Source organism: Spea bombifrons, chromosome 1 (genome assembly GCF_027358695.1).
Source record: "Spea bombifrons isolate aSpeBom1 chromosome 1, aSpeBom1.2.pri, whole genome shotgun sequence".
NCBI classification, from domain to species: Eukaryota; Metazoa; Chordata; class Amphibia; order Anura; family Pelobatidae; genus Spea; species Spea bombifrons.
Window position 1 is genome coordinate 159,227,356 of NC_071087.1, and position 18,721 is coordinate 159,246,076.

Sequence of the window (18,721 nt, forward strand, 5' to 3'; positions counted from 1 at the left end):
GGGCCGTTATGGTTGATGGGGTATCAAGGGTTAATTTAGGGGCAGTTACGGTTGATGGGGTGTTTAGGGTTAAATTAGGGGCAGTTATGTTTAATGGGGTCTTTAAGGTTAATTTAGGGGCAGTTATGGTTGATGGGGTGAAGGGTTAATTCAGGGACAGTTATGGTTAATGCGGTCTTTAGTGTTAATTTAGGGGTAACTATGGTTAACGGGGTCTTTAGGGTTAATTTAAACCTGAGGACTGAGGGTTAATTTAATTAATTTAATAAAGTTAACTTAAGGTGCAGTTAGAGATAAAGGGGGGCAAACTAAGAGGAATCTAAATCCTGGGGGGCAGTGAAGATTATTAATCTCTAAATCTACGAGTCATCGTTCCTCTGTGAATCAATGAGCTGTAACCTGATCCCAGAGTCTGTGTCTGAGTGCTGTGCTGATGACTCACTCTAGGATCCGCTTACAACTGCATGATTCACTGAACTGTTACAAATGAATCGTTCAGTCTACTGAACCGATTCATCCGGATTACTGAAAAGAATCGGATCACAAGAACGATTTGTTCATGATCCGGACATCACTATGCGGAGGCACAGGGCTAGCGGAGTCACGTGATCTCGGTGACGCAGCGGTCTGCAGCGACGTGGAGTGATGGCGGCGTAGTGGATGTGACAGGAGATTCCCCAACACTGGTGAGTGGAGGAAACGGGAGGAAACGGCACAGAAAGCATATGATGCAAGTGACCGGAGGGGACAAGTAGAGAGACCGTTCAGGTGGCAGGGAGAACGCGGGCAGTGAGGGTGTTGGCGTGACGGGGAGAGCGCGGGCAGTGTGAGTGTTGGGGTGACAGAGAGAGGAGGCGGGCAGTGAGAGTGTTGGGGCGACAGAGAGAGGAGGCGGGCAGTGAGAGTGTTGGGGTGACAGAGAGAGGGGGCGGGCAGTGAGAGTGTTGGGGGTGACAGGGAGGGCAGTGAAAGGGTGGGGGGACAGGGAGGGCAGTGAGAGTGTTGGGGTGACAGAGAGAGGGCGGGCAGTGAGAGTGTTGGGGTGACAGAGAGAGGGGTCGGGCAGTGAGAGTGTTGGGGTGACAGGGAGAGGGCGGGCAGTGAGAGTGTTGGGGAGACAGGTAGGGGGCGGGCAGTGAGAGTGGTGGGGTGACAGAGAGAGGGGGCGGGCAGTGAGAGTGGTGGGGTGACAGAGAGAGGGGGCGGGCAGTGAGAGTGGTGGGGTGACAGGTAGGGGGCGGGCAGTGAGAGTGGTGGGGTGACAGGTAGGGGGCGGGCAGTGAGAGTGTTGGGGAGACAGGGAGAGGGCGGGCAGTGAGAGTGTTGGGGCGACAGGTGAGACATGCAGGTTCTGCAGAGACTCCCTGTAATGCCGTCACCTCCGGTCAGATCTGTCTCTTGCGGAGACCTCGCTGTGACTCTCCTGTGAGATGCAGCCAGACTTGGAGTTTATTTTGGGGGTCATATGACGCCAGCAGGGGAAATGTGTGGGTTCAGCCGGCAGCGGGTGGGTTTATGGGGGCTCAATGACTGTGTGCACTGCGTGTATGGTGGGCGTTAATCACACTTTATGGAAGTAGATTTTAATTATTTTCTTTAAGTTTTGCGGGTTTAAAATCTGCGCGTCAGCCGTGGCCCTAAACAACACTTTTATGTACAGATTGGAGCCTCGGCTAACTGATTGTTTACAATATGACTCTCGAAAGGTGGTTTTATTATCATTACTACTAATGAAATGATCCATTCAACAGGAATGTTTCATCGGTTGCTATGGTGATAGGAGGACTTTTTAAGCTTTGCACCCAAAGACCCCAGGAACGTGATGGTCTTGGCTAACATTTTGTATCGGCAGGCTACCTTTTATATGCTTCTTTTTTAATATCAGTGGGTGAATCTGTTTTTGGGGTGGGGGGGGGACACATACAAGATCTGCCCGGGTGCCCCCCTGCTTATCACTAAATCTTTTTTCGGGTGCTTTAGATGCATTATCTGCGCTAATCATTCAATGAGAGGTTCGCAGAAAACCAATAATGATGTAGATTTGTGTTCTTGATCCTTCCCATTAAAGGCGACTCATGAGTTTTTGGGAAGGCTGCTTTGTGAGAATATCGTATCTCGAATATATTAACGTTTGCATTTGTTTACCTGCCAGTCTGCGGACCCTCATTTCAAATCTAACCTGGATCTGAGTGTTTAGTGTTTTTATTTTATGAGGAATGTTACTGATGGTGATCGGTGAGATAATCCCGCGTTGAGAATTGTCCTGTCTCTCATTTGCCGGACTTTGAATTTACTTATTGATTTATTTCCTTTATTCAAAGCCGAATGTATTATAGAGACACGCAGATCTTGTGTTCTTAAATATTGGGCATGCTGACCCTTTCACCCCTCTGGAGGCAGCGTTTGGGAGATAAGCTATCACCGGCCCTACCGGTCCGCACTCTTCTAAACTCACCTCCACATACTGACAGTACGGTCAGCCTCGTTTACCTGACCTGAGCTGGGGCTGGATAATTATGTCTCTTTGCGATGGCTAGGCGTCCGTGTTCAAGGCAGCGAAGTGGATATATTGGATGTGGTCGGGGTGGCGGGTAGAGGCACCACGTCCACTCGAGACGAGGCCCGAAGCAGATTAGCTGGGACAGGCGGGAGATGGTTGTGTTTCTGTCACGATGTAACTGTAGAAACCTTAATAAGAAAGTGCAGGTTTAGAAATATTGTTCCTAGTGCTTCTGAATGCCCAAACTCTTCCCAGAAAAAAAAAAAGCCAAAGTTTGCCTCTCTCATAATTTTTCAGGGAACATTTAATTATCATGTGACAACTGTCATGTGCCACAAAACAGGCGCTGATATATTGTTGCTATAATAACAACTTGAAAGGTTTCCTATGTGCTTAGTGACCCTAGGACGTTCTATTACATCCTATAAAACCGGCCCTAGATGACCAAGGGTGTAATAGTACGCGCTGATGTTCTCCCTGCAGGTACACCGGAGTCATTCGACAGCCCGGGGTCTCCTCTGTCAGCAGCGGCACGCGGTGTAACTGCTCGGCACTCAGTTGTTGTGATCTCTGGTTTTTAAGAATGTTTTTATTTGGTGGCGTATTTGGGAAATATAAAATAGGCATGTGGCTCAGCTTTCTCTAATGCTCCCCATATTTAGATCACCAATGTAAAGGAACACTTATTGTGATTTTGTGTTTGATAAATAGGGTGGATCTCTTCTTATCTGAAATTCCTGTTTTATTTGCTCACTGGTATAGAAACACCTTTACGTTAAGTCTGATCCTAGTGATGTAACATGATGTAAGCACGTTCATTGTGTCATTCTGCGGTGTCTTCACTGTAATGTAAAGTATTAGATCCATTCCCATATACAGTTCTGCTCGTCAAAATAAATATTGACCTATAAGATGATGAATATTAATAACAATAATTTGTATCCTTCAATAACATTTTTATCATAGAGTTTTGTTCAAACCCTTTTAAGGGGTCATTTTAATGGCCTTGATACCCCCCACTATAGAATAATACATATATTAATCCTCTGCGAGTACCTTAATGTGCATTCTTCCAAAACAGGGAAAACCTGACACAGTAACTGCAGCTCTGTTGCTGCAGCTGCCCTCCTCCTTGGTCTAATGATTCTTACCACTCATCGGCTACTTGAAGCAACCAAATAATTGCAGGAAACACGTGGCCTCTCCTCCTACATCTATAACCTGCCACAAAGTTTGCATTTCCGATTCTTCCACGATCGTCCCTTTAAGTGTTTGACCGTCGCTCGCCTGCTCAGTATATAATCTCTCGGTTATCGGTTACTCCCGCAGAGCTGACAGGTAGGTGCCTGCAGCTTGTAGGAGAGTGAGGAGCGCTTCGGTAAGAGATTTATAACATGTAAGCCCGTAGGCTTACGCCCTGTGGCGGGTGTTTGGCCCCCGGGCCCATGTTCAGTACAGTGTAGATTGTTACACTTGATTTTTGCTGCAGTAATGCAAGCCAGTCCCGAACCCTTTGAATTAATGATGATTCAGTCCCAGCGTCTCAGGTGGTTGTTTCCGTTGGTTTTTAGTAGCAACCCAAATCTTCCATTTTCCGTCTTTATAAATGTTGCCCTTTTTTAGTTCTTTGCCCGCGAGGCTTTACTTTCCTTGTTCCTTTCAATGCATGTTCTGGGGTTGATGTCAGCGTGACCCAGTCCTGCTAGCAAGGAGGTGCGTCTGCAGGGGCCGGTGGCTCGCTGCGTGCCGAGTTTGGACAGGCTGTTTGCGTTGTCACTTGAGTGTGAAGTCAGTGACACCAACATGAGGTCATAGCTACAGAATAACTTAACTATAGGAGCTCCGTGTCTCAGAAGGGCAGGGTAAGAGTTGCTGGGTGTCGTTTTTAGAGATCCCCCCCCCAGCTGTTTTTTATGGACCCATCACAGGTTTATCCAGAGAGCGCCAGAGTCCAGACTTATGGGTTTATTCACTAAAGGGAGAGCTTGCAGGAGAGTTGTGGTTGTGGTTTCAGGTCCTACTTCATTCTAAGCTAACCCAAGTGACCACCTTGCCAATTGAACTATTCATTGTACATGGCTGAGCTGTCCCTTTACAATTGAGAAACCTGTCCGTGTGAGCCTTTTTATAGTAAATAGTGAGATAAGTGGGTTAAAACCAAAACTTTTTTGCTAAAAAAATAAAAAAAAAACAGTGAGTGTTAATAATGTCGTAAAAATGGGACAGATTCTGGCTTTTGTAGGGACTGCCGGGGAGCTAAAGAAATCCTCCCATTGATTTTTATTTGGGTATGGACTGCGTATTACCGAGTGTTTTATACATTCATCATTGATGATGCTCTTTGGCACTGTAGCAATTTATTAAATGTAAATCCCAGGCTATAGAATCGTCTGACTTTTAGACTCGAGATGTCGGTGACTCCGTAGGTGCAGAAGTACGTTTACGCGAAGGGTGACCATCAAAGCGTTTACATCCTGGAATCTTTCTTTATTGCATCTTAACACGTCACCCAACAAATACCGCGCATGTTTATTGAGGCGTGGAGGACTGCAGCCCATTCTCCGTGCATTCAATTCATTATTAATAGGAAGCAGAGGTAGGATTGTTTTATCAGTCTGTGGGCCAAAAAAGGAACAATACGTGGATGGTGTATTTTATTTGATGAATATCACCCCATGCAGCCCCACCAGCAAAGAATGCGTATGAAATGACTTCGTAAGTAATTTAAAATCTGTTCTGTAGCGGGAAGTACATTTAAAAAATGGGCTCGGCTTTAGGAGAAGCTGCAGCCCCCTCAGTTGTGCGAGTTTTGGCTGCTTGGAGCAGTCAGTCCGACGGCTGAAATGAATGTGAGTGCGTTCCACGTGTGGTCATGGATATAGACTCCAGGATCTCTTGCGTAAGCCATGAACGGAGCTGGTTGGCGGCGACTATATTGCGCATGAGCCACGGGAATCAGGAGATGTGTACGGCCGGCCAGTGAGCTGTGGGACAGGGAAAGAGGGCAAATGCTTTGGGTGCGTGTGGGGGGTGCTGATAATCCCTCCAGGGGCTTCCATGTCTGCATGATATCCATGGCACTGCCAGGCGGCATTATCAGTGGATCGTATTATCTGGTATTGAAGCTTCTCTGTTCCTTGTCTGTTATCAGGTTTTATCTTCAGGGAGTCGCTCCGTGTAAATACATTTAACGCTAAAAGCAAAAGGCATCGTTCTTTTAAAAACCGTTCCTGCTAATATTTGACTGACTTCAGAGCCGCCACCAACTGGCATTTATAGTCGGCGCTACTATATACATGGCAGTTGTTTAACCCTTTGAGTACTGCTGGGGTAATGCTCTGCTCGGTCCTCTGGTACTCATTGAGTTAAATGCTACCTTACAGGCATCCTCGTGTTGGTGTCATGAAGCAAAGGCCTCAGGCTGGTATTATTCTTGTCTTTTATTTATAAAGCGCCAACAACGGTATTCACAGTGCTTTGAACCGGCGGCTATTGTTTTGTGAACGGATTTTCTATTTTCCATTTATTTTTAATCTAATCGATTCACTTAAAGGAGAAACAAACCCGGGCGCTGCGTGCAGTCATAGCCCCTCCCCCTGGGCGCTGCGTGCAGTCATAGCCCCTCCCCCTGGGCGCTGCGTGCAGTCATAGCCCCTCCCCCGGGTGCTGCGTGCAGTCATAGCCCCTCCCCTGGGCGCTGCGTGCAGTCATAGCCCCTCCCCCGGGCGCTGCGTGCAGTCACAGCCCCTCCCCCCGGGCGCTGCGTGCAGTCACAGCCCCTCCCCCCCGGGCGCTGCGTGCAGTCACAGCCCCTCCCCCCGGGCGCTGCGTGCAGTCACAGCCCCTCCCCCCCGGGCGCTGCGTGCAGTCACAGCCCCTCCCCCCCGGGCGCTGCGTGCAGTCACAGCCCCTCCCCCCGGGCGCTGCGTGCAGTCACAGCCCCTCCCCCCAGGCGCTGCGTGCAGTTATAGCCCCTCCCCCTGGGCACTGCATAGCCCCTGCATAGCATTACATGCTTAAACACCACAGTAAGCTGATGCTTTATGGCAATGCTAATGAAATTTGTTCCTTTAATTTTTTCTTTACAGTGTCTGGCGGGGTGATTAAGACTGAGACATTCTTTTGTTTACCACAGGCTTGTAGGATGAGGAGTCGGGGTGTTTAGTAGATTGGGGCTCAGATAACAGATTGAGATACAAATGGCTGAAATGAAGCTGTCTGAAAACATATTATGCAAAGAAACGAACTGTAACATTTTTTTTAGCTGATTGTTGCTTCTTTTCTTTTCTCTTCTCCCTGGTCTCCCGCGTTCTCTGGGCTTTTCGCTGGCAGAGTCCCATTCAGCGAGAAATAGACTTTCAAACCCCTCGGATCATGGGTGCAAACAGCAGTACGATCGGCGAGCTCTCCGACAACGAGTACTTACAGAAGCTGTGTGGACCCGAGGCTATTTCTGAGAATGACCCCTTCTGGAACCAGCTTCTCTCTTTCACGCTTTGCACCCCAACAAGCAGGTAAGAAAAATCTTTTTTTTCTCTGTATATTACGTATATTAAGTCATTATATGTTTGTGTCAGATGTTTTATTTTTTTTAAACTTTTTGCAATAACAGTTTGACAGGTTTTTTTTTTTTTTTGCAAGCTTTGCTTCTATTTAAAGCTTTTATTCTGTCAGCTAAATACAGCAATCATGGTCTAATCTTGCTGCATTTGGCAAATAATTCAATACCCTGTGGTGTGGTATTATAACCCATTTAGCCATGTTTATTGTATATAATCAAATGCAGATGCTGATTATAAATGTACACTTATTCATTTTTAAATACAATTCATATGCTTATTAAAAAAGAGAACAGCTACATTTACTGAGAGGGCTGTGTATAAGTGGAACAGACCCCCAGCAGAAGTGGTAGAGGGTAATATAGAGAGGGGATTTAAACATGCATGGGATGGGTATATGGATCCTGAATCTAAGATGAGACCAATAACTGGTTTGAGTCTTCATGGCAGGAAAATGGGTAGAGTAGGCCGACCAAAAGGATCTTGTTGTTTCTTCTCTGTTATCCGGATGCACACTATCTACAATTTGCTTATAAAGTAAAAAATAAAGCTGAAATACAGTAATGTGCTGCTGTAACCAATGTTTAATCTACAGGAGATGTTCCCTATTAAGTATACATTAAACTCTGCGGAGTGATACGGGGGCTAAAACGCACCCTAACGGCCGTTATTGGAGAATGTTTATGGGTTATGCTTCGCACTTGGAAGTGTCTCTATTAGCGAACTGAATTATTTAAGCATTTGGACAGCATTCACTCGGTGCCTCACGCCCTCTGCATTTCATTGTTAAAACCAATTTCTTTAGAGGGTAAAGGATAAAATACCCGTCAGTTGCTTATATATTCATTCCAGTAACAGGGGTACACAGCTTCCGGCCTCGAGGAGCGCAACCAGGCCAGGAATTTAATGTATCTTCGCCTGAAAATAAGTGGTTTAAATGGAGACTTCTGCCATCATATGCTCTTTAATACACATAAAATCTGAGTGGTCCCTTTAAACCAGGCCTCTACAAACCCCGGGCAGCAGCTCCCATGGTGACGAGAAACCACTTCCTGGATCCCGGGGCTTTTGCAGGGCTGCCGTCGTGAATCCGTTGTAGCCACTCCAGCAGGAAAGCATGGTGTGTTGGATATGCGATGGCAGTAGATAGGCAGATGAGGGGCGGGGTAGTGTACGTGAGAGTGTGTGTACTGTAGTGTCAGGGCCATTGGAACACAGGAGTGATGGGAGTGATAAAGGGCCATTGGAAGACAGGAGTGATGGGAGTGATAAAGGGCCATTGGAACACAGGAGTAATGGGAGTGATAAAGGGCCATTGGAACACAGGAGTGATGGGAGTGATAAAGGGCCGTTGGAACACAGGAGTGATGGGAGTGATAAAGGGCCATTGGAAGACAGGAGTGATGGGAGTGATAAAGGGCCATTAGAACACAGGAGTAATGGGAGTGATAAAGGGCCGTTGGAACACAGGAGTGATGGAAGTGATAAAGGGCCGTTGGAACACAGAGGTGATGGGAGTGATTAACCCCGTCTGTGCTGGATTTCTGATCCATTTCATGTTATTTTAATGAAAAAAAACTGCTTTGTTTCAAAAACAAGGAACCACCTAAGTGACCCTAAACTTTTGAACACTCTCTCTCTCTCTCACTCTCTCTCTCACACACTATATCATATGTGTCAGCCGGTGCTTACTTATCGGGACTTTAATGCATAAATCCCTAACATTCCTCTGCATTATAAAGGGCCAGCGTACATGATGATCTTTGTCTCTCAGTGTTTGAGCTTTGAGTGTTTGTCTCTCAGTGTTTGAGCTCCTGCTCCACGTCTGGATGTGACCCGTGCATTTGCTTGTATGATACACTAGGTGGCGCTCCTATACAGTAAATAAGCCTCGGAGGCAGCGGCGCTCTGCTTTCCGCTCAGTTAAACGCTCCTTTCAGTCATTGACCTGTTCTGTTCAGATAAGAGGAAGGTTCACCGTCATGCAGCGTTTATTGCCTGGGTTTGTAACATTGTAACTGTGTGTCTGCAATCAGAAAGAAAAAAAAAAAAAAAAGCTTTATTTCCAGCGCAGTATCATGAGACGGGGCACTTGGCTTCCGCACACCCTGTGTCATTGACCTGATAACTGGGATTATGAGAATGCTCATTGCTGTCCCATCCTCTTCAGACATAAAACTATGTAATGGTATTTCCATCCCGTAAAAACAGCGTGGCTTCCTGTGCAACTCCCATAACTCTTAGCCTACCTGTGGATCGATATATTAGCCCAGCTTGTTCTATGTTATTGGATGTCATGGATTTCTCCCAGGGAACATTTGATGTAAAAATATACTGTCGCAGGGTGATTAAATTCTGATTCTTCATTCACTTTGTACATCAGAGGAAAAGCAGCGCCTTATACAGAACGTATTCCATGAATTGGATCACCGTGGTCATGGAATTTCTATGTTTTGTTTCTCCTAATCTTTGGAGAAAATCACCATTTACGGTGATTCACGAGGTCTATAAAGTTTTTCCGGTTATTTTCTAATTTCCGTGGCTCATCACAACAATCTGCCTTAAAGTCGCCTCCCAAGATCCTAGAAAATCCAAAGATAAAGATTTTTTTTTTCTGGATTCTATAATATTGTCCGTGGGAAGAAGTACTGAGCCGGCTACACAGGAACACGTCGGATACCTGACAGAATGCACCTTTTATTCATTCATAAAAAGAAGTTGTTGCATGTTTAGTTTCCAGCTAAATAATTACTCTTATACCTGGGAACTTTCTAAATGAGCGCACCCTTAGGCTATTTTAGGGTTAATATTTTATGTAAAGTCTCGTCCTGTGGGTTACTCAAATGGCTCTAATATCGGCCCTCAGGGAAACCTTGACTTGTCGTCATTTAAAAGATGCGCTTAATTCAAGCAGAGATCTCAACCACAACATACTGGGGGCAAAAGCCCCAACTGGGAGTCTTATATATGATCACAGAGAATAGGAATGCGTCGACCGTGTGACCCCGGAGAATCTGCCCTCTTCACCCTGAGACTGGGGCAACAAGCCTGAGACGCCGTGTCAAACCTCGAGTTCTCGGGTACGATGACGCTGATCACCCTTTCTCCAACTAGTGTCTGCACCGCCAATGGCCCGCCCAAAGGCATATGTACCCGACACTAACCCAGCGTGATCGGTGTTACCATAAAGGTCAGCAACTTGCCGGGAAGCGATTCTGTAACCTGAACCCATGCCTTGTAACTGTGTTCTGTGGCAGATGCTTAATCCTCTCACTGCCGGAGTTGACCGTGCGTGTAACACGCGTGTTACAGGTCAGCCGTATATCTCCCGTAACATTTCCTATTGTGGAGAGCAGTTGTGTTCCGATGAAGTGAACTCTGTGTCAAGAGCGGGGTGTTTAGGGGATAAACCAACACATTCTTGAACCGTGGCCTACGAGCGATCAGCTAAAAGGACTTTTCTTCCTGAAAGCGTTCCGGTGTTTGCCTTCCCGCCGGCGTGTTTATGAACAGTGTGAAGCCTTTCTGGAGCGCCTCTGCGGTTAGATGCTGGGATTCGCATAATCGCATTTAATATTCGCTTCCCATCTTTACCTTCATTCACTCTTTTACTTCCTTCCTCCATTAATGAAGCGGCTTTTCCTGCCGGCTTTGCGGTCGAAGCTAAACCAATACGTGGAGCCGGCCCTCTTGGTCAGGTGCCACTCCATGAATCTTGACGGATGGCGCTTGGGACCTTCGCCGGCCTCGTGGTTAATGGGGTCTTCATAACAGGCTAATTGTGCGGGCGAGTTCACTTCTGCTCGCACGGCGATTCAGCCAGCATTTCCCGGGGAGCCGTGGCTTCCGTGTAAAGATCGCTTGTCTTTTTCTGTAACACTTGGAGACGCGCATTAATTGGGCAATTTCTGCCAATTCTACCGGGAACTGTCATAATGCACCAAAACACGAGGCTGGGGGCCGACTCCGGAAACATTCACAACGTGAGACCCCGTGATCGTCACGCCAAACCACATACACTGAGTACATTCAGTATCCGGCTACAGTTACATTACGGTTGCTGATTAGCAGGCTGAAGTTTACTAAGCAATAAATATTTATTTTTTATTTTTTGAGGGGCAGAGGACACAATTTTACCCTACCGTTCAAAAGTTTGGGGTTTTTGAAAGTAAAGCAAATTTTGTCCATTAAAATAACATGAAATGGATGAGAAATCCAGCACAGACAGGGTTAATGTTGTAAATGACTATTGTAGCTGGACACGGCTGATTTTTAACAGAATCTCTTCATAGGCGTACAGAGGCCTTTATCACTCCCATCACTCCTGTGTCCCAATGGCCCTTTATCACTCCCATCACTCCTGTGTTCCAATGGCCCTTTATCACTCCCATCACTCCTGTGTTCCAATGGCCCTTTATCACTCCCATCACTCCTGTGTCCCAATGGCCCTTTATCACTCCCATCACTCCTGTGTTCCAGTGGCCCTTTATCACTCCCATCACTCCTGTGTTCCAGTGGCCCTTTATCACTCCCATGTGAGATTTTTCAGTATCTTTCTTAGATAATGCAGAATGCCCCCCCTATTTTTTACCCCTTTGCGAGCCACCCAGCTATTTTCTGTGCTGGGATTGTAGTCTCGGCGACCGCCGCGGGTAGGGGGGTCTTATTGTGGACATGCGCAAAAAGTGATCTCGTTGATTTCAGCTACTCCCTAAGCCAAGTACATTTTTCATTATTTTATTTTAAATAGGGGGGCCTCCTGGGACAGCAAAGCGCCCCTTTAAAGACTTTTACACATAAGAACAAAACCGCCTGAGCTGTGATTTTTTTTTAAAATATATTTATTATATTATAATTATTGTACAGCTTTGCGGAATATAATGGCACTATATAATTCAAGAAAAAAGACAATTAACTCCCGTTATGCTCAGCCGGCTTTCAAGTCTCCAGTTTTTCTTCCAAAACTCTTATCACCTTTAGCCACTTCGAGCTCCAATATTCTCCCTCAGCGATTCTTCTCCTTATTTTGGCTTCTATGCTGCCTGTAACTGAGATTTTTGAGATTAAGGACTGGTTCTCCCCATTTAAAGTTTATTATTTTTTTTTCTGGACATCCGTTCCCTGATTTCTGTTTAATTTCCATAGAGAATTCGCTGTAGAGAGCTAATTGGCCACGGACTCCAAAGTGTGACATCTCAGGGTTCCGGATATCTCTGTGTTTTGTTACATTTCTGGACATTTGCTTTTAATTATAGATTTATGCACAGCCAGGATTCGAAGACCACCTTGGAGATAAAAATTGAGATTTCCAAGAAACATCCCGGAGAGCAAGTTTTAGACAACTGGAAGTGAAGAGACTGAAATAAAAAGAATCTGTTGAAGTGACCAAAAAGGATTATGGCTTTTAGGGGGTTCAGAAAAACCGGTCAGATAGAATAATGGATTGCAGAGCTGGCAATCGCTTCTCATCCACTGCTTCCTCCCTCGCATCTCTAGGCCTTCCCAATTCCACCCTGCTGTCAAGGTGCCTAAAAAACGCTTCCCGTCTCGGCCCCTGACCTCCACACACGCGCGCACACACACTCACTCAGCCCCTGACCTCCACACTCACTCGGCCCCTGACCTCCACACACAGCCACACTCACTCGGCCCCTGACCTCCACACACAGCCACACTCACTCGGCCCCTGACCTCCACACACAGCCACACTCACTCGGCCCCTGACCTCCACACACAGCCACACTCACTCGGCCCCTGACCTCCACAAACACACACACTCACTCGGCCCCTGACCTCCACAAACACACACTCACTCGGCCCCTGACCTCCACACACACACACACAGCCACACTCGGCCCCTGACCGCCACACACACGGCCTCTGACCTACACACACACACTGGGCCCCTGACACACACACATGGCCTCTGACCTACACACACACACACACACACACACTGGGCCCCTGACCTCCACACACACACACACTTGGCCCCTGACCTCCACACACACGCTATCTCTTCCTTCCGGACATGCTTTTGGCTTTATCTCCAAAGTTGTTGGCCGAGTTTCCAACCTTCTATTCTTTTTTTTTTTATTTATGATTTTATGACATCCCAGCTACTCAGACTTTTCACTTTTTTCGTGTTGTGGTTAGAAAGCGGAACGTGCGGGAAACTCGTCTGTGAAAGGTTAGGGCAGTATTTACAATCGGAGACTTTTTACAGAAGATCGGTGGATTAGCCGTCGATCCTAAACTGAATGTATTCTGAAGGACGGGCAGTAAAAACATACCCCCTATTAATAAGCCTCTTCCCGGCACCCCCTCAACAACTTCTTACTCCCCAAGATGAGTGGACACTCAATACTCTGTCCTGCCGCCGGGTGACTCACGATGAGGGTCCTAGATCTGAAGACTGGGGGTTACTCCTCGGGATGTTTGCGTTCAGTGAATCTAGTGGACGGTGGACGTCACTATTACCTGCTTGTGGAATGGGTCTAAGAACTGCCAAACAGGGAGTTGTTACAATCTGTAGAACTAATGTACCCTTTTCTTATTCCGGGGGCTTGCCCGGTACCCCAGACTGTTACGCGGTGAATCGCTTACCGTCCGGCTCTTCTCTTTTTTTCAGTGCCGATTCGAAAGCCCTGGAGGAGGCCACCATTTCCATCTGCAAAACCCTACGTAAGTCCTTTGTTTTTATCTGATTGAAAGCTACCCAAGGTATAGTGATTAAAGGGACAGTCCCGTCGTGTAACCCTTTGTGTACCAGGCGTTGTGAGACATTTCCCCCCTAGGAGGCTCGAATTCACCAGCGGCCTCTGCTTAGCTGCCAAAAAGTTTGGATACGATAGATTAGCACTGGCTCCTTCTTGTGTTGTTTTAGATTGCTAGCTCCTGTCCTAGTTTCTTTTTTTTATTTATGGACTATGGTGATATCCAAAAGGGTCACGATGGTGAATAAAAAGTTTCTTTCTCTTTTCTTCCCTTGTTATGCAGTTCAGAATAATCCACGGACGGGTAACCTGGGAGCGTTAATCAGAGTCTTCCTCTGCCGAACCAAAGAGCTGAAGATCTCCGCCGAATGCCAGAAGTAAGCAGACTCTTCATTCGTGCGTTTAACGTCCCTGCCATGTCTGTGTATAAAACACATGATGGCCGTCTCGTCTGGATCCAGACGCCTGTTACTCATTACCCAGCATGCCTCGCAGCGGGCAGAAATTGCTTGGAATCGGGAAATAGCGATGGAATTGCTTGCCGTAAATCCAACGTGGCGTTCTTGGCACGTGACACGGCTCTCTATTAAATCAGCAAGAATCGTATATTTCTGGGTTCGTCTTCATTACTGGTGGGCTTTACCCCATCGTTGTGTAGTTTAGTATCTTTATCTCAGACATGCGTTTTATCAGAGCGTGGGGTGTCAGACCTGACGCGGTTTAGAATTTCTCAGACTTCTAAAGAAGCAATTGTTGTATGTTAATGAATTCGGGTTTCGGTATTCATTCACGCACGCAGGGACTCCCGCTTCATTCAGGTGCCGTATGCCTATCCCATGCATGTTTAATACCCTCACTGTATTACCCTCTACCACGTCTGCTGGGAGGCTGTTCCACTTATCGACCACCCTCTCAGCAATTTCAAGTAATTTTAAGCTTAGCTCCACGTAGCAAGTAGGCCTAGTTCTTGCTCGCAGCGAGGGATGTCTGCTTAACGATCATACAATTGGGGGTTATTTTGAATACTAACACATATTTGCCTCTCTCTCTTCCTTGCAGTCAGATCTTCATCTGGCAGGCTCACAATGCGCTGTTTATAATCTGCTGCCTGCTCAAAGTATTCATCGGCCACATGCCTGAGCAGGAGCTGCTACTCCACTTCTCGTATCGGGAGAGAGAGCCGGGATCATACGGTGAGCGGAGAACGGCGTCTGCATGCGCAGCTCGAACACTTACAGGTCTCCCGTAATCCGCTGTGTCGGTGTCCAGGAGTGTGAGTCTGGCTTCCCTGAGTGGGGATGGGAAGGAATCCGTCTTCTGGATATTGTCTGTTTGTCCCGCGTGGTGCCTTCGCTTTCTGTGCGTGTCTCGTACCATCGGTGCAGCGTGGGGTCGCTATGCATGTCCTTGTGAGGGACGTTATTTACAAAAAAATTTATAGCGCCCTCGTATTCCGTAGCTCTGTACAATGGGTCATGAAATAGTTGCGTTTTTTTTTTGTTTTTTGTTTTTTTAGCCCTTGGGTGAAAAATACTACTTTTCATCACTTTTCAGATACGGATAAACTCAGCGGTTGTAAACGTGTAATTTTATAGCTTGTCAAAGGATTAAAATTAAAGGGATAGTTTTGTCTCCCATAAAGCCCCGCGCACAGGAACACGTCAATATGCCTACATTAAACCTGCAGGGGACAATAAACCCCACTTACCTTTAGGAGAAGCTGCAGCCCAGCAGCCTAATTATTTTTGCCCCAACCCTGACAGCTTGACACAGCTAATCACGGGGGGGGGGGCATTCTCTGCACATTTGTGCCGGGGTCACATTAGACTTCGGAAGTCCATGCAAGCCAGTGCTGGAACTGGCTAGCAGTGAGTATACTGTGCATGCGCAAACAGCTCAAGCCTCTCCTGCAAGCCTGAATGCTGGGGGCAGACTGGGAGATTCTGTTATATTCCTCCAACTGTCTGCCGAGTTCAGCCGACAAGTCAGTGGAGCTTCTTTCAGTTCATTAAATACCACAAGTTCTCTGCTTCCATAACTTACCCCGGGTTGTGTCATGTCCTTTCTAGTTTGTTAGCGATGCCCGTGACCCGAGATATTTATTTTTTTGGAGGTATAATACAAGATTAAATAGTTTGCATATCACACCTGATTGAAAAAAATGTACGTTAAACATGCAGTTCAAGAGAAAAGACAAAAAAAGTCGGTAACAAAAATCACCAACAAAATAACCCCGTGCCCTGAGTCTGAGTGGTGAGTGGCGTTCTTTCAGAGCGAGTAACTCGGGATGTGCTTTCTTTTATTGTAAATAATAGGAATACGTTGGCAAAGATCGTTTGTAAAATCGAGCAAAGATTGGAAACAAAAACCCAGCTTTATACATCAGGTTTGGGCGCGATGCACGCCTTTTACTTCAAAGCTGAAATCGAACGATCACATTCAGAGTAGTGTGTGTGTGTATATACCGTGTATATATATATGTATGTATGTATACACACACACACGCTTGCAGGGTCATGTGATGTTGGATACCGTGACCCCGTGTAGCCCCCCCCCCGCTCGGAGGAAAGCCACCCCTATATAGGTTGGTTTGTGTGTCCAGCAGGAGAGCCCTCGGCCGGTGATTCTCTGTCGAGTTCTCAAGCCCCATAACCAGGGGAGAATTTATTAAACACGGCGTTCCGTTTCAATACGGAGATTCACCAAACCAGCAGCGTTACACGCCGGGCCTCTACCTGACGAATGGCTTCAGCGTGCCGGTTCTAGTTCTATCAGACTCTGTGAATGTAGGGACTGTAAGGAGCGCTGTGGAAGTTGTCAGCTCTATATAAATAATTGATGATAATCGTGCCCACTCGCCTTGAATGCTTTAGAACCCCCCCCCCAATCATGGCACAAACCGGCTCCTCCGTATCCTCGGCTCGTTTTCTGCACAGCGCTGTTATAAAGAACGCCGGCCGAGTGGGGTCTTTTTTTCCTCTTTTCATTGAAGAATTCCAAGCTTTGGAAAGCCCTTCGGATTCATCCTGATGTTTTCCTTGCCTCCCGGCCGCTCTCTTAATTGCTCTCCGGTTTTGACAGCAGAAAAATGCGGATCCGGCTACAGAGGAAGCTTCTAAAATCTCAGCGAAGAATCCCCCGGCTCCCAGCCGCAAAAATATTCTGCAGAATAAATAGAGAGATGGCACTCGAGGCGAAGCTCGCATACAAGAGATCAACAACTAACCGGAAAAAGAAAAAATAATAAAACATATATATATATATACTGCGGGAGTGACATATATAATATATCTCTCTCTCTCTCTCTCTCTCTCTCTCTCTCTCTATATATATATATATATATATATATATATATATATATATATATATATATATATATCTTGCATAGGAAAACATACAGGATTGGCTTATATTGCATGGTGTTTGAATAGTCTGTTGGTTTCAGTGAAATTGTTGTCGGTCTCCCATGGTAATACCTGCCGCTAAATGCAAAAATTCACATATAAACACAGAATCTGCCGGCAGATCGGCCCCATTCGGCCCCCCGTGTAGTCGCCGTTTTTTCTGCTGTAAAGACTCAAACCTTAATCAGTCGTTGGTCTTGTCTTAGATTCAGGAGCCGTATGTCTATCCCATGCATGTTTACATCCCTCGCTGTAATACCCTCTACCGCTTCTGCTGGGAGGCTGTTCGTTTGATCTACCACTCAAAAAAAAAAAGAAGTTTGTCGGGGCCTGAGCTGGCCCCGTGTAATGCATAGTTAAAGAGGCCGTTTGATAAATGCCCGCGCATGTACAGACTCATAAACTAATAACCCGGCGTTACTCAGTACTTCGGCTTCACTAACGCGTTGCTTTGTTACAGATTCGGACACAGAAGACCTGTTTGAAGAATTCCTTTTTGGTCTCATCCACCTGATCGTCGAAGTGCCCCTTCTGTAAGTACCCCCAAACCTAACTCATAAACGAATGTTCCAAGCTTGTGATCGGCTGCCATGGAATACGGTTGGAGTTTCCCTTTCTTAACGGAATCGCCGTAAACCGTGGTGGCGATTTAATCGCAGGATGGCAGGGATCACGGCTGTCCAGCTGGGTGCCGGGAAAGACCGCTCGATGTTAGATATATCGCTACGTGAAATAGGAAAGATGCCCTTTTTATTCCGATTTATCATTGAGATGGGCTTGGAGGTAACCTGGGATCTTTTAATGGGATTGTAACGTGAATTCCATAAGGTGGGAGAGCGTGTGCGAGCCGTGAAGGTAGCCCCGGCAGGCCGCGGAGGGGTTAATGAGTAAACCTTTGTATTTACGCGGCTCCTCTCCGGTGCTTACGCTGGGGCTTTTCTATATGTTATTGACGGATGGCCCATCGCTTGCTTTCTAAATTCCACGTTAAGTTCCACGGGATCCTTTTTAGCCGGAATCCCACCGCTTTGGTGATTCAGTTTCTGCGTTCTCATTAGAAAGTTCCGTTAGTGGAACGATGCATGTTAGTTAATTAGTTAATTATTTACTCGTTGCTGTCACCATAGTACTCAGTGCTTTAAACTTTCTGCCTGACCCCACATGGAGACATAGCGCTAAATTATGTTACAACGTAATAAAGCAAATAAAAGGTGAACAAAATCAGATACCTGACTGAGCCTTCTTACAAGAATGGATAAAGAAAACATGATTGTTACACAGAATGCCATTGGAAACATAGAATCTGCCGGCAGATCGGCCCCATGGTCTCGTCTTTCAGGAGCCGTATGCCGATACCATGCATGTTTATTACCCTCTACCACTTCTGCTGGGAAGCTTGTTCACTTATCTACCACCCTCTTAAAGCTGCATTTCGTCTTATTGAGCTGGATGACTCAGGATGGCGAATCTGCAGAACAAGTGATCTGTATAATAGAGCCCCGGCCTCCCTGCCCCCCACGTGCTCCCTGCCACGTATCTATC

General features: G+C 46.5%; 1 protein-coding gene across 2 annotated transcripts in view; it reads left to right on the forward strand.

Moving 5' to 3' along the window:
• Nucleotides 1-626: 626 nt before the first annotated feature.
• DYM (dymeclin) overlaps nucleotides 627-18,721 on the forward strand; it is a 101,714-nt gene continuing 83,619 nt past the window's right edge. For both annotated transcript variants that reach the window (XM_053448239.1, XM_053448238.1), the window contains exons 1-6: nucleotides 627-686; nucleotides 6,845-7,014; nucleotides 13,691-13,743; nucleotides 14,059-14,152; nucleotides 14,835-14,968; nucleotides 17,640-17,712. In XM_053448239.1, the coding sequence (XP_053304214.1) occupies nucleotides 6,875-7,014; nucleotides 13,691-13,743; nucleotides 14,059-14,152; nucleotides 14,835-14,968; nucleotides 17,640-17,712 (494 nt within the window). In that variant the 5' untranslated portion in view covers nucleotides 627-686; nucleotides 6,845-6,874. The remainder of the gene's footprint in view (nucleotides 687-6,844; nucleotides 7,015-13,690; nucleotides 13,744-14,058; nucleotides 14,153-14,834; nucleotides 14,969-17,639; nucleotides 17,713-18,721) is intronic.